Source organism: Danio aesculapii, chromosome 10 (assembly GCF_903798145.1).
Source record: "Danio aesculapii chromosome 10, fDanAes4.1, whole genome shotgun sequence".
NCBI lineage: Eukaryota > Metazoa > Chordata > Actinopteri > Cypriniformes > Danionidae > Danio > Danio aesculapii.
In genome coordinates, this window is record NC_079444.1 from 41,665,187 (window position 1) to 41,685,648 (window position 20,462).

A 20,462-nucleotide genomic window follows, 5' to 3' on the forward strand; every position below is an offset into this window, starting at 1 on the left:
TTCATTTTGAACAAATCTTTTGTATGACTCAGGGAGTAAATCCTTCATTTGCGCATTGGCACATTTGTGCAAGTGGAGGTCACACGCTACCTTGGAGTGGTTTGTTTCGCGCAGAATGCGCACTTGTGGCCTCAAACCATATCAATATGAACGATACTGGATAATCCCGCATTGCGTTAGGGAATTTAATCGATATGTCCCCAGAACCTGATATACCGCCCAGCCCTAATAAATAGACAATAAATATGTAAAAATACATGTGTTACACACACATATAGATGTGAATAGATACTCTGTAAATGCAAGATTACACACAATTCCTTAATGTTGTCCCACAAAAAATTGAATTAACTTAATTGTTTTTACAAATTTAAGTAGATTGAACATAAAACAATTAAGCTGGGGTGGCACGGTGGCTCAGTGGTTAGCACTGTCACCTTACAGCAGGAAGGCCGCTGGTTCGAGCTGGTCAGTTAGCATTTCTGTGTAAAGTGTTCTCCCTGTGTTGGCGTGGGTTTCCTCTGGGTGCTCTGGTTTCCCCCACAGTCCAAACACATGCGCTATAGGGGAATTGGCCAAACTAAATTGGCTGTATAAGTGTGTATGGGTGTTTCCCAGTACTGGGTTGCAGCTAGAAGGGCATCCGCTGTGTAAAACATATGCTGGATAAGTTGGCGGTTCATTCCACTGTGGTGACCCCTGATAAATAAAAGGACTAAGCCTAAGGAAAATTAATAAATAAATGACAATTAAGCTGCCCCCCCCCCCCCCCAAAAAAAATGTACGAATCGTGTTGATTCAACTCATTTAAAGTAAGTAGTTTGAACAAGCAGCAAAAGTAAAAGCATTAGAATTATGTGACATGGATACATAAAGTAAATTTCCTACTGTAAACATATCAAAACTCAATTTCCGATTAGTAATGTGCATTGCTAAGAAGGTAATTTGGACAACTTCAATGGTGATTTTCTTAATATTGCATTTTTTTTAACCCTCAAATTCCAGAGATTCAAATAGCTGCATCCAGATATTGTCCAATCCTAACAAACCATCCATCAATGGAAAGCTTATTTACTCATACATCACATAAAACTGCATGCAACTGTAGAGTTTTGTGGTTCAGGGTCACATCTATAATATGTCTGACTAGTCTTGTTCACTGACTGGCTATGACAGGCTGATACGTATTTTGCCACTGGTGATATCAAACTGGAGTTTTCTCCCAGGATATGTCTGATTGTTTTCCCTCATATTAGTAAGAGTTATAAAATGTGGTGTTATTTGCTGGAATTTGTTGATCTAATGTTGTAGCAATGTTCACATTACAGCAGGAAATGCACCATTCTCTGAGAGCAGTCTCTTTCTCTCTCTTCACCATAGGATGCATGTATGCTCATCGATTGTCCTCCTCTTGAACAGAAGATGCTTTCTTTCGAGATCACGCCATGTTCGGTCACAGGCACTGATGAAAGCTGCCGGTCAGCTGTTTATCGTGTCAATATCATGTCGTTTGTGTGTATGTGTGTATCTGTATGTATGTAAATTAGGGTTTATTGATACGGCAACGCAGTGGCGCAGTAGGTAGTGCTGTCACCTCACAGCAAGAAGGTCGCTGGTTCGAGCCTTGGCTGGGTCAGTTGGCGTTTCTGTGTCGAGTTTGCATGTTCTCCCTGCGTTCGCGTGGGTTTCCTCCGTGTGCTCCGGTTTCCCCCACATTCCAAAGACATGCGGTACAGGTGAATTGGGTAAGCTAAATTGTCCGTGGTGTATGTGTGTGTAAATAAGTGTGTATGTGTTTCCCAGTGATGGGTTGCAGCTGGCATAAAACAAATGCTGGATAAGTTGGCGGTTCATTCCACTGTGGCGACCCCAGATTAATAAAGGGACTAAGCTGAAAAGAAAATGAATGAATGATAAAAGAAACAATGAATGTTGTTGCCTGTGCAAGGATTTACGTTAAATAAGCTTCCCAGGACAAGCAGGCAGTTGTTGTTGTTGTTGAAAACCTAAAAGAGAACCTATTTATTTCCATGAAGAAATTGTACGTATTTAAAAACAGAACATTAGTGTTGGAGGTTTATTGGCTAAATTTGAGAAGCTGGTGGTCAATCTTGTCAACCAGATAGAGCAGAGTATGAAGGTTTAATTAGCAGAATAAGAGCACAGTTTTGCTTAAAATATTGCTATGCGCACAGCATTATGAGTGAAAAGAGGACAAATTGGTGTGTGTCTTGCTGGTGCATCTGTGACCAAGACAGTGTTATGTGTATCAAGAGTATGGTTGGGTATCGTTTGGGGTATTTCGATACTGGTACTACCGATACTTTTAAAACGCTACCGGTGCCAAAATGGTGTCTGAACCAAGCGGCAACCTCCCGCTCTCCCTCATGAGGGCAATACGGAAGTAACTGAAACTGCAATTCATCAAAATTCCGCTAGTTCTGGCTCCATAATAGAGCAAATTGCAATTGAGCCCACTGTTAGAATGGCCAACTTTACAGCTGAAAAAAGGGTGTTTACAGCCTGGTACAAAGAACGATTTTGGTTCATATAGCTATGATTACCCTCCATGACAACTGTGAGGGGGGTGAATTTTTTTATAACTCATCCATTTCCTTTATATTAGGTTATGTTAAGTTTGCATAATTAAGGGCGTGGCCACTTGAGTGACAGCTAGGTCTCGCTGGTCGCCGTCACTTCACCTCAGCTGACTCCGGCAGATTAGCCACTGATCTCGGCATATTCATCGTATTTTTGTTCTGTTTTATGTGGCTTTACACAGTCAGCTGCCTTTTGGACTTATTTCTTACAATTATCAGATGATATGGGATGCTGTGTGCACTTAATTGTGCTCGCAAACCACTTAATTGGCCTCGTTTCCCTGGTGAGTAAAGTTATATATTTGTATACCATCTCTATAAATGTATTTGTTTTATTTAAGATCATTTATCATTAATATTTTTCTTTAGACCCGTAAAGCACTCCAGAATGTGACAGATTGATTAGCTGTAGACTATAAAACAGTCATGTGAAGCGTTGTCATACAGTGTTATGCTGGAGTTCATCAATAGTCTTGCGTTTACTAACACAGACTATATCTGAAGTGTTTGGAAGAATTTCGCGTTTTCCTCCTGTTGAAAAACATCATAAGAGCAATGTTTAGTGGCTCAATGTTTTACTACAGTATTTTTAAAAGTCTAAACACTTTATTGATATAGTGTACAGCCAAGCACATGTGGTCAGAACACAAACGAGTCGCAGGTAATAAAGTATTAAGCGTTTCTCCCAAAGTAAAGTCTGTCTGTCAGGTCTAAGCAAAGTGCCAGCAGGTGTCTGTAGCTCTGCTCACTCTCCGCCTCTTTGCCCTTGTTTGGTATCCCGCCGTGGGTGCGATGACGCGCAAACAAAATGGCGACGGTTGGCCGCGCCTACTTGTAGCTTCTTTTGCAGTGTTCAGAAACCTATGGGTGACGTCACGGATGCTACGTCCATATATTTTACAGTCTATGGTCTGAACCAATACTTCTGTGCCACAAAATTATGGTGGATGAGTCCAGAAAAATATTTGTTTCGACGAAATCTTTTAAAAAATTATATTAATAGAACAATATAATTAAAGTTTAAAGTTAACATCAATTCATATTTTATATATTTGAATTACAGTAATATATTTCCTTTGATCATTTGTTGGTTAGCATGAATTTAAGATTTGCATTATGAAATTACATTAGCTTACTGCTAACCTGTGGAAAGGCTGTCAGCAAAATACTGAACTGCTTTTTTCTAGGGTTGGGGCTTGTGACTATGTTTACATGGTTATCAGTAATCCAATGATTTGCTTTAATCTGAATAAGACAAGGGCAACGCAGTGGCGCAGTAGGTAGTGCTGTTGCCTCACAGCAAGAAGGTCGCTGGTTCAAGCCTCGGCTGGGTCAGTTGGCGTTTCTGTGAGGAGTTTGCATGTTCTTCCTGTGTTCGCGTGGGTTTCCTCCGGGTGCTCCGGTTTCCCCCACAGTCCAAAGACATGCGGTACAGGTGGATTGGGTAAGCTAAACTGTCTGTAGTGTATGTGTGTGGATGTTTCCCAGAGATGGGTTGTGGCTGGAAGGGCATCCGCTGCGTAAAACAAATGCTGGATAAGTTGGCGGTTCATTCTGCTGTGGCGACCCCGGATTAATAAAGGGACTAAGCCGAAAAGAAAATGAATGATTAAGGTGTTCACATGAGTTGCTTTTTGAATGTTCCTTTCTTGATCCCGTCTAACATGTTATAGTCCATAGATCGATTAACGTCATTGCGTCACCATGCTATCCATGTTTCCTCCAGAGTTTCATGTAATTTCAGGTGTTTCATTTTTAATTTTTCGACTTTAACTGCAGTTTCACTTTCATTCAGGAACATTTCATTCATGCTCCCATGACAAACTGAGGTATTTGATGCGAGCATTAAGTAAGGACTGGTGGAAGAGTGCTCTTTAAATGGAATTTGATACCGCACGTTGAATGGAAAGTAAAAAACCTCTGCATTTCACGACGCAGGTGTCTGTAATCTTTTAAGGTAATTAAAAATCACTGTTTACATGGTAGTCTAGACTCTTAATCAGAGTATTGTCTTAATCTTACAAAAACAATTCACATGCACAAAATAAAAATACATTTTCATAAAATACGTTTCACAAATGCAAAACACCATTTGCAAATATATAAGAGTGTACAAAAAGTTTTGAATGTTTAAAATTCACGAGTTCATCCTGAATGAGAATGTGCAAATCCTCTCTCACGTACAGTGTGCATTTTTGAGACTTTCCTGTCAGCACACACCTCCCACGTGAGTCACTCGTGCCCTGTAGCCAATAAGATGCGAGCTTACTGTTCAACCAATCACAACTCCCTGAGAACGCGGGAATGACCGAAGCGCTTCACTGTGCGCACCATTTGTGCAGTCTGACTTAATTAACGGAGATGATCCTCTAAGAAGAATACTCCTCTATTTAGCATGGCAGGTGAAGAGCGGGATGCGCGGTTAAGTGGTTACTTGATTTACACAAACTAGTTTATACACAAATTAGTAGGAAACAGTATTGACTTACAGGAGTATCCGCCATGTTGGTTAGAGGAACAGACTGCGCAAAAGGAGCGCAGAGTGGTTGACATCGAGTACAGCTCTCATCTGATTGGCTGAGAGGTACGAGTTGCCTGTTTCTGGCAGGAAAGTCTCAAAATGCACACACTCGTATTCAGGGTGAGTCGTACGTGAGAGAGGATTTGCACATTCTCATTCAGGATGAACTCATGAATTTTAAACATTCAAAACTTTTTGTACACTCTTATATATTTGCAAATGGTGTTTTGCATTTGTGAAACGTATTTTATGAAAATGTATTTTTATTTTGTGCATGTGAATTGTTTTTGTAAGTATAAATAAATATTTTACGTATGTGAATTTGGCTACGCATGTGTACATCGTGTCTTTTGCGTGAATTATTATTGAGTCTAATCTCTCTCCATATGTTTCCCCCCCTACACGCAACTGTTGTAAAGCATCTGCTTCACGTTGCTGTGTCAGAATCCTTGCTTGTAAAATACGCTTTAGAAAAGGAGGCCCTACACCATACTAATGAATTATTATGCTCTGAAACCAAGCGTTTCAGTTTCATTGTCCAACTCCTCTATATATGTAATTCATTGAAATACATTATTATTGCTGTACAATCCATTTCAGATAGACAACAAGCACAATAACAATAATAACTAAGTAAAATACGATCCTTTTTATTCAATCAGATCGTAATTTTGCTCTCTGTGAGTGAACGGCTGAGATGTAAACTAGAGCGTATGTCAGCAGTATTATGAAGAGTGAAAGCCTAATGACTTAACCAGCATCTTCTAAATTTACACCTTAAGTAAATGGAAGCTCTCAGAAACCCCAGACTATTAGACCTTCGGAGAGTAAGAATACTCCCGGTAATGTCTGCTTTTACGATGATTATGAAAGCTCTGTTTGGTTTGCACATGCATTTGGATGAAACCTGAGAGGCGTCCATTAATCCTGGCTGTTTGTGTCTCATGGTCGTGTTGCTGTATCGACGCTGTTTCACTGCTTCAGATATGCTGGAACATTGTCTTGCTCTTATAGCAATTTACACTGTATCGGGTGTCTTGAGGATTCACTTAAAGACTGCAAAGTGTTGCTTTATTTCAGATGATCACTAGATTATGAGTGCTGAATGCTGAGTGTTTATGAGGCTTCATAATGTGACGATCAGTCATGTTGTTGAAATAAGACAGTTATGATCCGTAATGCTGTATTTATTTGGTAAAAATATACAAATAAATTAAATATTGTGAAATATTATTACAATTTAAAATAACTTCATTCATTCAATCATTTTCTTTTCGGCTTAGTCCCTTTATTAATCCGGGGTTGCCCCAGCGGAATGAACCGCCAACTCATCCAGCACGTTTTTACACAGCAGATGCTCTTCCAGCTGCAAGCCATCTCTGGGAAATTAAAACAACTGGTTCAGGGGCTCAGTGTTTAGCACTGTAGCCTCACAGCAAGAAGGTCGCTGGTTTGAGTCCCGGCTGGATCAGTTGGCATTTCTGTGTGGAGTTTGCATGTTCTCCCCGTGTTGGTGTGGGTTTCCTCCCAAACACATGCGCTATAGGGGAATTGGGGAAGCTAAATTGGCCGTAGTGTATGTGTGTATGAGTGTGTATGGGTGTTTCCCAGTTATGGGTTGCAGCTAGAAGGGCATTCGCTCCATAAAACATATGCTGGAATAGTTAGGCGGTTCATTCCGCTGTGGCGACTGCTAAAATTGAGACTAAACCAAAGGAAAATGAGTGAATAAAGGAATAATCGAGCAACAAATCAATACATTAGAATGATTTCTGATAGATCGTGCAACACTGAAACCTGGAACTAAGAAAGCCAAAAAAATGAACACGAATAACATGAATTTGTTCTCACATGAATAAATGACATTGTAAATATATATTACGATAGAAAACTATTTTACAATATTACTGCATTACAAACACACTTGGTGAGCACAACAAACTTCCTTCAAATAAAAGTTAAATTATAATCCGCTTGTTAAGTGTGACGTCCCACGAAGCGGCTTTCAGGTCCAAGCGCTCTATTAAACTGTATGGGGAGACTAATCAAATGGTAATAATAAACGTTTACAAAGCGATGTAATACTTTCAAAAATCATGATCGCAATATATATGTCCATGCCTAATATCCGATGGCCAGAAGGTGATTCATTTTTTTTATAAATTGTTAAAATTTGGGTATTTAAGATGCAGCAAGCCCAGAGATTGTCGTGTACACCATTATTTTATATATAATTCACTTTAAAGTGTGATATGAATAAAAAGGGATCATAAACAAATATTTTCTCAGTTCAAATGAGTGGCGGCTTGGACCCAGAAACAATATTTCATACGTCACCAACACGTCGACACTTAACAAGCGGATTGTCAACATTTGATATAGTATGCAGTATATATAGTCATATTAGGGGTGTGACATGATCTCGTATGGCAAGATATCGTGAGATTAAATCATGACAAGATTTCTCGTGAGGTGATAAGTTTTCTCGTGAGTTATGATGTTATGATGGAGCGAGTGGATGAAATTAGCAACGAAGACTGGAGATAGGATTGCAATTGAACATTTGAACCGCAAAACAAGTGCTTCGCATAAACCTGGCAACCCAGGGTGGCCTTGGAGTTGCATGTCACTCGGTGGGGCGGGCGGGTGTGATGTGGGACGGAGTTCAGCTAATGTCGTGTCCAACAGAGGCTAAACCTGCAGCAACACACATTAACCATGCAATGGAATAGCACTTTAGATATGCTGAAAGTCATAATCGTTGTAAAAACAAATCGAATTATTACAAATAAAATGACCTTCATTACAATTTTTAAAACGCCTAAATTGTTTTGCACTTTGTGAATTATTTTTTGTTTTTCAGTTGAATAAAAATCTATTTTACATTCATATATTAGCAATATTTAGCTAATATATAAAGACTATTTTCCATTCACATGTTAGTAAAAATATTTAGCTGTGTTTGCATGTCCTTTACTGCATAGAATTGTTTTTAAATTAAAAGTAAAATGACATTCATTACAAGTTGATTTTAAAAAAAGAATTGATGTATACAATTAACTCAAAACACCCCTTGAAAGGAAATTAATCTCTTCAAGATTTGGGAGGAAAATAAGGCCGAGTAGAGGGAGATCAAGCTTCATGATCATCGCAAGCTCCTCAATGTAAACTAATCTCGCGGTCATCTCTTTTCCACAGTTATACATGGGGGGGGGGCTGCCGTAAATACTTAGTTGGAATCATAGACTGTAAAATATATGGACGTAGTATCCGTGACGTCACCCATAGGTTTCTGAACACTGCAAAAGAAGCTACAAGTAGGCGCGTCCAACCGTCGCCATTTTGTTCTCGCGTCATCGCACCCACGGCGGGATACCAAACAAGGGCAAAGAGGCGGAGAGTGGGCGGAGCTACAGACACCTGCTGGCACTTTGCTTAGACCTGGCAGACAGACTTTACTTTGGGAGAAACGCTTGATACTTTATTACCTGCGACTCGTTTGTGTTCTGACCACATGTGCTTGACTGTACACTATATCAATAAAGTGTTTAGTCTTTTAAAAACACTGTAGTAATACATTGAGCCACTAAACATTGCTCTTATGACGTTTTTCTACAGAAAAATATTAATGATAAATGATCTTAAATAAAACACACACATTTATAGAGATGGTATACAAGTATATAACTTTACTCACATGGGAAACGAGGCCACATGAATGGTTTGTGAGCACAATTAAATGCACACAGCATCCCATATCATCTGATAATTGTAAGAAATAAGTCCAAAAGGCAGCTGACTGTGTAAAGCCACATAAAACAAAAGAAAAATACGATAATTATGCCGAGATCAGTGGCTAATCTGCCGGAGTCAGCTGAGGTGAAGTGACGGCGACCAGCGAGACCTAGCTATCACTCAAGTGGCCACGCCCTTAATTATGCAAACTTAATATAACCTAATATAAAGGAAATGGATGAGTTATAAAAAAATTCACCCCCCTCACAGTTGTCATGGAGGGTAATAATAGCTATATGAACCAAAATCGTTCTTTGTACCAGGCTGTAAACACCCTTTTTTTCTGCTGTAAAGTTGGCCATTCTAACAGTGGGCTCAATTGAAATGTGCTCTATTATGGAGCCAGGACTAGTGGAATTTTGATGAATTGCAGTTTCAGTTACTTCCGTATTGGCTTCCCGAGGGAGAGCGGGAGGTTGCCGCTTGGTTGGAATGTAGCGTTACGTTTAAACTAAGTTCAGTGATGCAACACAACAATATTTAGTAGTTGTAACTATTGTAAAGTTGTAACTTATTGTCCCTTGAAGTCACAACTAGGCTACATTTTAACTTACACACTGCTGGTGCAACCGGCCCCTGGTCTCATTCACTTCTATTGTTTTTTAGACGTTAAAAAACGCTCATTATGTTCCAAACTAATATTTATTCTACTTTTTATGTATATAGTCATGAGCAAAGCAGACTGTTTTTTGCCATTTATTGTTTCTAGTCATTTCTCCCGCATCGGAAGTTCCAAAACGATCGCCAAAAATCAGCGCACTTCCGCATGGCATTATAAGGTCAATAATAGCATGTACCACATCTGACCATGTTGTCATCCTGCAGGCGGGGGCCTCCTCCATGTGGGCGTCATGTTGCGGGCTGCTGAACGAGGTGATGGGCACCGGGGCCGTCCGCACCCAGCAGCCGGGCTTCGGAGCCGGAGCAGGACCTTTCCGATTCGCCCCCAGCGCTGGATACTCCACATACCCGCCCAGCAGCACCACCTCAGGAAGCGCAGGCCTGGCGTGCAAAGCCTGCGGACTGGCCTTTTCTGTGTTCAGACGGAAGGTAGGATAGAGTGTTGTTGTCACCATACTGGAATTTGTAACTTCGATACGATACCTTGAAGAATATTGATATTCAATAGCATTTTTGATACAGCGAGGGAAAAAAATCGACAAAATTAAATGTAGTGCTTTGAAAGGTCTGGAAAGTACTTAAAAACAAACATCGGTCCTTGATAGTGCTTGAATTAAATTTGAAATGGAGTGTGTTTATGGTGTTATTTCAGGAACTGCTGTCATAAACAGAACTGATAACATGATAAATTCTTAAGTTAAAAAGCTTACATTTAACAAATTGTTTAAATTGTTTTTGTTTATTAAGTTAAACGTACACTCACCGGCCACTTTATTAGGTACACCTGTCCAACTGCTCCTTAACACAAATTTCTAATCAGCCAATCACATGGCAGCATCTCAATGCATTTAGGCATGGTCAAGACGATCTCCTGCAGTTTAAACCGAGCATCAGAATGTGGGAGAAAGGTGATTTAAGTGACTTTAAACGTGGCATGGTTGTTGGTGCCAGATAGGCTGGTCTGAGTATTTCAGAAACTGCTGATCTACTGGGATTTTCACGCACAATCATCACTAGGGTTTACAGAGAATGGTCTGAAAAAGAGATAATATCCAGTGAGCGGCAGTTCTGTGGGCGCAAATGCCTTGTTGATGCCAGAGGTCAGAGGAGAATGGCCAGTGTGGTTCCAGCTGATAGACAGACAACAGTAACTCAAATAACCACTCGTTACAACCGAGGTCTGCAGAAGAGCATCTCTGAACGCACAACACGTCCAACCTTGAGGCAGATGGGCTACAGCAGCAGAAGACCACACCGGGTGCCACTCCTGTCAGCTAAGAACAGGAAACTGAGGCTACAATTCACACAGGCTCACCAAAACTGGGCAATAGAAGATTGGAGAAACGTTGCCTGGTCTGATGAGTCTCCATTTCTGCTGCCACATTCGGATGGTAGGGTCATAAAAGCATGAATTCATCGTTCCTTGTATCAGCGGTTCAGGCTGCTGGTGGTGTAATGGTGTGGGGGATATTTTCTTGGCACACTTTGGGCCCATTAGTACCAACTGAGCATTGTGTCAACGCCACAGCCTACCTAAGTATTGCTGCTGACCATGTCCATCCCTTTATGACCACAGTGTCCCCATCTTCTGATGGCTACTTCCAGCAGGATAACACACCATGTCATAAAGCGTGAATCATCTCAGACTGGTTTATTGAATATGACAATGAGTTCACTGCACTCAAATGGCCTCAACAGTCACCAGAGCTCAATCCAATAGAGCACCTTTGGAATGTGGTGGAACGGGAGATTCGTATCATGGATGTGCAGCCAACAAATCTGCAGCAACTGCGTGATGCTATCATGTGCATATGGAGCAATATCTCTAAGGTATATCCAGTACCTTGTTACTAGAAGGGTGTACCTAATATAGTGGCCAGTGAGTGTATTTCATGAATGAGATTTAATTGATTTTAGTATTGCCGTTGGTCTTGAACAGTCTATTTATTCGTTTAATGGTCAATTAAGCAACGTCAGTCGTTCTTTTTAGAAAATTACTGAAATGAACAACCCCGAATTTTCAGGGGAACCCCCATCACGTGGAGCTCCACTTCAGGGCTTGCCCTGCACACTCGTTCACTACAGCATTGGGAAAACAGTTTTTCCTCTTGCTAGTGTGTATAAATGTACATTATTCATAGTTTAGTTTAGCATATAGAACATTCATTGGTCAGGAGCAATACTGAGGTGAAGTAAACACTGATTTTGCTTCATAACTCTGACATGCCTCATTTTCAGGCAAAGTTTGTGTGTGATAAAAGATCTGAGCGTTAACTTTCCCACAAAGCATCGGTGTTTTGAAATCCTATCAGCTCTTCCACAGCTGTCTGCAGACGCTCATGTGCACAGACTTGATAGATGGACCTGACATTCACCCGGAGTGCGATGCTTTGACTGAACTGCTCATTCGTCAGCATGGTGGCATTTGATAACAACCACCGAACCGGCAAACACACACTGCACAACTGCTGCTCAGAACTGAGGGAGAAATGAAGTCTTGAAAAGTGAAGGGATGTAGAGATGTTGTCCTTTTTTTTTCTTACTGAGTCATTGTAAGGTGGAGTTTAAGTGTGTGGTGCATATGGAGAGAAAAGTGTTCCTACAGGTGGTTTGTCAAGCCCACTCGCCTGTGTGAGGCACACCTAGATACGGTGTTTACATAATAAACACACTCAGAAACACTTATATGGGTGTTTCCCGGTACTGGAAGGGCATCTACTGTGTAAAACATATGCCAGAATAGAGAAAGGAAGCGAGCAGATTTGACCTGTCAGTGGTGCACATGGATAATAAGAGGGAAATAATGGATTCCTTATTTATTTTTACTTTAAAGTTGTTGTTTTTTTTAAAGTTTTTTTTAACTTTAAAGATGGAATTACTTTAGTGCAAAAGGAAACTTTAATTCATAAAGGGTTTCCCATATTCAGCTCTTTTTTAAAAGCCCTGAATGATAAAGTGCTGTGATAATGTCACGGTTAGAGGAAGGAGGACCCAAATTCAGAATGAGTGCAGAGGGTGTTTGACAATAATGTGATATGAGGTAGGGTTAAGGTGAAACAGTCCAATGGTGATGAATAGGGTAGTGCTGGGGAATCTTGGATGGAGCAGACAGAGATGTGCTGGAGAGTCCTGGACGGAGTAATCGGTGGCCACAGAATGCTCGGAGAACAGGAAACTGAGCCAGGAGGCTCAGGCCAGGCAGGAGGTGGTGAAGGCTTAGGTACTCCTGGAGAGTAGAGGTCTCACCAGTGGTAGCCTGACAGAACACTAGCAGCCAGGGCTGGATCAAAACAAGTCTTACAACACACACACACACACACACACACACACACGAGACAAAGGGAAACTAAACAAAGGGAAAATTAAAAGCAGTTAAAAAAAAATGAAAGCAGAGAGAAATAAAATAGGATTTAACTACTGAAATAAAATGAGAAATAAATCCAATAAATAGGAACTAAAAACACTGAAATCTACTAAACGAACAAATAAAATAAAAATAACTTAAACAAACTTGAAGGATAAACCAGGGGAGAATTCCAAAAAGCTGGGTTAACTTACCGTCTGCTAAACCCTGAACTCTCGGTTGATTAACCCAAAACCTTATGTATGTCTGAGTATGTCTGTTCCAAAACAGCTGATAAAAGTTAGTTAAATCAACCTCCTGAAGATAACCGCGGGTTAATGCGCACACACGGCGCACACCTGAAGGCATTTTCAGTAGATCGCCGAATTCACGAGTCATCATAGAAAGTCACGGTGAGAAAAAAGGGTGACGCACTTTACAGAGGCGAAGCTGGGGGTTTTAATCACAGATTACACATCTGCATCAACGAAAGAAAGAAATATAAGATAAGAAAAAAAATAATAAATAATAATACAAGAATTCGTTCGTTCATTAAATTACACATGCCACCCTCCCTTTTAATGTAATGACTAATTGAACTTCTCTTTAACATCCTTTTGAGTATGTTATGTAACCATTCATGCATTTAACTTTCCTGCCATTAGTTTCTTAGGGCCACAATACAAATGTGTATTGACTAGTATTTAAGGCTTATAGAAATTGAAATCCTTCTGGAGCTAGAAGAACTCTGTCCTAAATCTTAAAATATGGATATCTTTTCCTACAAAAAAAGTAAAAGCTGCCACTTTTTGTAATATTATATATAAGCTACAGTAAAATGTGAGGGGTGGCGAAAGAGAAAAAACACGAGATCTCTGTGTGAGAGTCGAACTCGCTGTGCTGTGCGCTCCGTTGTTCTTTAATGACGCACTGTCCACTACGCTATTGCCGTGCTCTGAATCATCTGTGTAATGGTACGCAGTGGTTTATGACAAGGAACTGTACAAAAGTGTATAAAACAGTTCAGTGCAGGCATACTGTACAGATGGTCCTACACGCTATTGCCACATTGTACAGTTGCCTAAAATGCCCTGACGCGAATACAAAGAGTTGCACTGAATGTTTTCTATGGGAAGCACAGACCCGCGGGTTGTCAGGTTTGATTTCAAAAGGTTTGTTAAATACATTAAGGATTCTTTTGAAAAACGACAACGTACCCCTGCTGAAAAATCCAGCTTAAACCAGCCTAGGCTGGTTGGCTGGTTTTAGCTGGTTGACCAGCCTGGTTTTAGAGGGGTTTTGGCCATTTCCAGGCTGGTTACCAGCCTTTTCCTGCCTGGTCTTAGCTGGTCAGGCTGGAAAATGACCAGCTAAATCCAGCTAAAACCAGCTTGACCAGCCTGGTTTAAGATGGACATAGCTGGTTTTGTCTGGGCTCCCAGCCTGGCTAGGTGGTCAAGCTGGTTTTAGCTGGTCATTTTCCAGCCTGACCAGCTAAGACCAGGCTGGAAATGGCTGGAAACCAGCCTGGAAATGGCCAAAACCCCTCTAAAACCAGGCTGGTCAACCAGCTAAAACCAGCCAACCAGCCTAGGCTGGTTTAAGCTGGATTTTTCAGTAGGGACATTTGGTTATGAAAAGAACTATGCACTTATAACCCTCTCACAACGGAAAAACTTGTATATCTGTGCTCCTACGTCTATAAATGTTCTCATCAAAAGAGCTCGCAATGCTTAGTAAACTCTCTGAAACAGACAAACTCTGGAACATAGCAACTTACTCTCTGAAGATAACCTGCTCCCCCCCCTCCTCCCCGATGGGGCTGACTCTGAAGGTCTGCTGAAAAACACAAACAAACATTTGACAAAAACAACTCAAACGCACCAACAACAGCACAGGAAAAACGAGCAAGGTCAAGCAGTAACAGGTAACACAAGATATAACAGGTAACACAAGATATACCAGGTAACATGCAACAATGAACCGACGAAGACATGAGGGAAGAGAGCACATTATAAAGGGAGGAAAGAACATGAGGAGGTGTAAACACTGAGACTAACGAGGATTAGAAGAGGGCTAAACAAGGGGGCGTGGCAGCTGGAAACAAGGAGGGAGGAGCAGAGGAGCACATGGTGAACACAAACACAGGCTGAGCCATGTGTTCAGACACAACACAAACATAGACTCATAGAAAGACGACAACACAGAAAAGACAGACAAGGAAGGGCCATGACAGATAAACAGTGTCAGCTTTCCACATGAGTTTGTAGTTATGTCTTTCTTTACATTGTCTTAGTTTTTAGTTAGAGAAGCAGGGTTTGATGTGTGAATATATTATATATAAATAAAATTATACTTAAAAGTCACATTATTTTATGTGCTGCGGAGAAAAGGTGTTTCCAGCGACTGCAAGTATATTTCAACCCTGTGGGAAGCACTGAACACATTCAATTTTCTGAACTCAACTACAATACGGACATCTTTAATGCGTTGTCTGTCTTTTGCCTGTTATGTGAAAACAGGGTTCAAGTTTGAATTTCTATCAAGAGATTAAGTTATACCCGAGTCCTTCGTTGTTTCTCTGTCTCACTCACTTTACTTATAGATTTTGGCAGAATAAAATGTTCTGTCTTGCACCCCAGCAATATTTTTGAGAAAGCATCACAATCAGAACTTTTGATGTAACCAATATTAATAAAAATATTGTATATTATATGTAACACACAAACTTTCAATGTACTGCAGTATTAACTTTGGCAAGGCAAGTTTATTTATATTGCACATTTCATACACAGTGGCAATTCAAAGTGCTTTACATAAACAGGAATAAAAGAAACAAGTATAAGAAAAATAGAAACAAATAATAATAATGGTAAAAAAATAAGCATAAAAGCAGATAAAATGTGTTATAAAAGAATGAAAAAGAAGAGAAAAACATAATAGTGCGATCTGTCGGACGTAGCAAAGTGTTGGCAACTGTAATTTAGCATCATATTTGTGAAACCTCTATGTAGATGTATAGCTAAATGCACTGCATTGTCTAATCGGTCACTATTGTTGCCATCAACATGTTTATTCCAATGACAATTTACTTTATTCAATTCCCCTATAGCGCATGTGTTTGGACTGTGGGGGAAACCGGAGCACCCGGAGGAAATTATGTTAAGCAGGCGTTGATCTTCTACGAAGGTGGAGCCACAAATAAAATCATTATTTACTAGCCTGTAATACATAACACAGTGTTATAATTGCGTTCATAGATGTGTAAACGTGGATAATTTTGAAAACTTTGTCATGTGAAACTTTATTTTACTATGCAAAGAAAAGCTTTTCCATGTTTGGCTACAGTGTTGACGTGTAAACATTTCTAAAACTTCTAGGATGTTTATTTTTGACCTCTCACATGTCAAATATCAAAGCAATGTAGACTTCTTAGTTCATCTCTCTCTCTCTCTTTCTTTAACAGCATGTTTGCTCCGACTGCAAGAAGAGCTTCTGCTCGCTGTGTTCGGTGCTGCAGGAGAATCTGCGGCGCTGCTCCACCTGCCACCTGCTGTGGGGAACGGCCTTCCAGCGGCCGCGGCTCATGCGGCTGCGCGTCAGAGACCTGCGGCAGTACCTGACGCTGCGCAACATCAACACCGACACCTGCAGGGAGAAGGAGGACCTGGTAGACCTTGTGCTCTGCCATCTGGGTGCTGAGCTGGAGCTGGGGGAGGACGAGGAAGAGGAGGAGGAGGAAGAGGAAGCGGATACGGACAGTCTGCCCTCACTCCCGCGATCACTCTCCACGCCGCCGGCCTCTGCAGCGCGCTCGTCCTCCCAGCAGTCGGCGCTGTCTGCGGCCGCGTCTCAGGGAGAAGCTCTCAGCCGCAGCGATAGCTCAGGGACAAACAATCAGGTGAAGCAGGGTTGTTTTATACTGCTTTGGGTCTCATAAGGAAATGGCATTTTGATGATGTTTTTCTTTGTATGACATGAGCACAAGATTTTTTATTTTCTTTTTATATTTTATTTTTATATTTAGATTTTAAATGACACTTTGATGATCTTTTTCTATGCATTGCATTACCAAAATTTTATTTTATTTTATTTATTTATTATTTAAATGCATGTTGCTATTTATCAAGACTTATTTAAAAATACTTATTTAAAAATATTAAAATATACAATATAAATATAGTTGATCATTTGGAAAAGTGTCAGAAGGTGGATTTTTCCGGTGAATCATCTGTTGAACTGCTTCCCAATCATCACAAATACTGCAGAAGACCTACTGGAACCAGCATGGACCCAAGAATCTCACAGAAATCGGGCAAGTTTGGTGAAGGAAAAATCATGGTTTGGGGTTACATTCAGTATTGGGGTGTGCGAGAGATCTCCAGAGTGGACGGCAACATCAACAGCCTGAGGTATCAAGACATTTGTGCTGCCCATTACATTACAAACCACAGGAGAGGGCAAATTCTTCAGCAGGATAGCGCTCCTTCTCATACTTCAGCTTCCACATCAAAGCTCCTGAAAGCAAAGAAGGTCAAGGTGCTCCAGGATTGGCCAGCCCAGTCACCAGAAATGAACATTATTGAGCATTTCTGGTGTAAGATAGAGGAGGCATTGAAGATGAATCCAAAGAATCTTGATGAACTCTGGGAGTCCTGCAAGAACGCTTTCTTTGCCATTCCAGATGACTTTATTAATCAGTGATTTGAGTCATTGCAGAGATGTATGGATGCAGTCCTCCAAGCTCATGATGGAGTCAGACACAATATTCATTCTGTTTCTACTGCAGCATGACTTTATATTCTATACTGGACATTATTTCTGTTCAGTGACAAGACTTTTGTCTAAGCAAAGTCAGACCTTACTGTCCTAATGAAATCATTCAAAATCAAGGCATGATCATATTTTATTGTGGTCAAATAAGCGTAATCTAGAGGCCTTTGCCTTTCATATAAGCCACTTCTGATACCAAATGATCAACTAGAAGTCAAGTTATTATTTGCTGTTCCTAAAACTTGGATAGGCGACAAGACTTTTGTCAGGTAGTATATATATGTGTGTGTATATGTATATATACTGCTACTCGTGTGATATATATATATATATATATATATATATATATATATATATATATATATATATATATATATAATGTATATATATCACACGAGTACCAGTCCTATATGGCTGTATATCGGCACTGGTGGAAGGTGTGCATGGTAGAGTGCCTTAGTGTACCACCAGTGACGATATACAGCCATATGACACTGCTACTAGTGTGATATTGCGTTTATACAACAGTTTGACGGCATAATCATGTGTATAAAAAAGAAAATTAAACACGGAGAGTCTCAAAAAACTTTGTAAGAGGAACTACTTTCTTCCGCCATTCATTCACATCTGAAGCTGATGTCATAACAGCAGCAACCGTTACTAATTCACCAGCGTAATATTATTAGCTAGTATTAAATGATTCTGTTGCGTAATGTCTAAAGTGATGACAAAACAGCTGATTTTGCTGATGTTTTAAGATTATAAGGCTGAACAGCATGAAATGCCATCAGTCTACAGAGATGTCCCAGTATTTCTCTGTTGCAATCGGGGGATCACGGTAAATAATAATTATTCGACTTAGAAAGTCACTTACCAGTTTTATAATGATTTGTCCAGCTGTAGTTTAAAATTACCCTGAGTTTTCCTCCTCTAAGGGCTTGTTATGCGGTCTCTGTCGCCATCTTGTTGATGAACAACATCAACCATCTTTGCTCTGCTCAATGACAGGCTAAAGGCCGCCAATGCGTTGTCTCTCAGCAATTATAAATATTTAAAATAGGCACTATCCTTATAAAAAAACTGCATAGTTGCAATCTAAACAACTACATTCTTGACTAAAAAAGCCCCAAAAGTACATCATATTGTCCAACAGCTGCAATATTTGTCAAACCGTAGTGTCCTCTGCTTGTTACTGTATGTGGGCGAAGTAATACACAAGGGTGAAGAGGCTGTATGAGTGCTGTTATTTAGAGAATATTGCACGGCTATCAGCCAATCAGATTCAAGAACCAGACAGAACTGTTGTATATATGTATATATAAATAGTATTAGACATATAATAAAATTCTACAACAGTTACTCATCGACACTAAAATAACAATGATATTAATCAGACAAATCAAGTACAGGCAATAAATTAATCAATTTAAATTGAGTTTTTAAATAGTGTTTTATATTATCTATGTCTTATTTTTCCTTTTCATTTATTCAATAATTTTCTTTCGGCTTAGTCCCTTTATTAATCTGGGGTCGCCACAGCGGAATGAACCACCAAATTATCCAGCACATGTTTTACGCAGCGAATGCCCTTCCAGCCGCAACCCATCTCTGGGAAACATCCATACACACATATACACTATGCACAATTTAGCCTACCCAATTCACCTGTACCGCATGTCTTTGGACTGTGGGGGAAACCGGAGCACCTAGAGGAAACCCATGCCAACTCTGAGAGAACATGCAAACTCTACACAGAAATGCCAACTGACCCAGCTGAGGCTCGAACCAGCGACCTTCTTGCTGTGAGGCGACAGCACTACCTACTGCGCCACTGCGTCACCCCATTTTTTCCTGTAATATTTTTTAAAACTGTTCATTGTATCTCTTGTTTTAGTATGCCTGCCCTGCCATTAACAGGCATACTGCATTATAAATGTTGAACAGTTGAAGCGTGCTAAATGTGCTTAAATGAGTTATTTTCAGAATGCCGTTCACTTTCTAAATACAGCAAGAGAGGATTTCTTCGCAATCTTCCGCATTTTTACCCCCTGATCTGTTGACTCCGGTTCTCTGTACAGTTATTAATCTGCTTAGAGCCCTCGGTCACTAAACATTCATTCATTCTGATGTGTTTTAATGCAACGTGACGTGTGGATGCTGAAAACAGCTGTAGCCCACGAGGCTTGCTGTGACGGTTAAGCTTTTTTTTTAGATCTGGCTTGCTGAGCATCTTACGTAATGCTGGAAGGTCGTCTGGTAATTCCTGCGTGACGCAACGTTCAGATTAACAGAGCAGACGTGAAAGTTCCTAAGAGGTGAATGACTAGGTTTGATAACTAAGCAGTTTTAAAGGGGAGGTATTAAGCCCTTTTTCATAAGGTGTAAAATAAAATAAAAATCTGGTGTTCCCAGAATATCTGTGAAGTTTTAACTCACAAGATCATACATTATAGCTTGTAAAAAAATTGTGTTTGTCTCTTTAAATGCAAATGAGCTGCTGCTTTTCAAAAGAGGGGTGGAGACTTACATTCTATAGCGGCATTTAATCAGCACTTACAGAAGAGATAGAGGTGTCTGTTCCTTGTTGCGCGATCTGCATTAGGGAAGGTCTTCATTCATTTTCCTTTAGCTTACTGTCTTGTTTATCAGGGGTCGCCACAGCGGAATGAACCGCCAACTATTTCGGAATATGTTTTACGCAGCGGATGCCCTTCCTGCCGCATCCCAGTACTGGGAAACACCCATACACATTCTCATAGACACTCTTACACTTTGGCCAATTTAGTTTATTCAATTCCCCTATAGCGCA

The 20,462-nt window shown here is 40.3% G+C and overlaps 1 protein-coding gene across 1 annotated transcript in view; it reads left to right on the forward strand.

The window, feature by feature from the left end:
- The window catches only part of rnf34b (ring finger protein 34b), a 73,592-nt gene that overhangs the window by 26,606 nt on the left and 26,524 nt on the right, over nucleotides 1-20,462 (forward strand). The window contains exons 2-3 of the mRNA XM_056467191.1: nucleotides 9,742-9,966; nucleotides 16,347-16,781. Of these exons, the coding sequence (XP_056323166.1) occupies nucleotides 9,742-9,966; nucleotides 16,347-16,781 (660 nt within the window). The remainder of the gene's footprint in view (nucleotides 1-9,741; nucleotides 9,967-16,346; nucleotides 16,782-20,462) is intronic.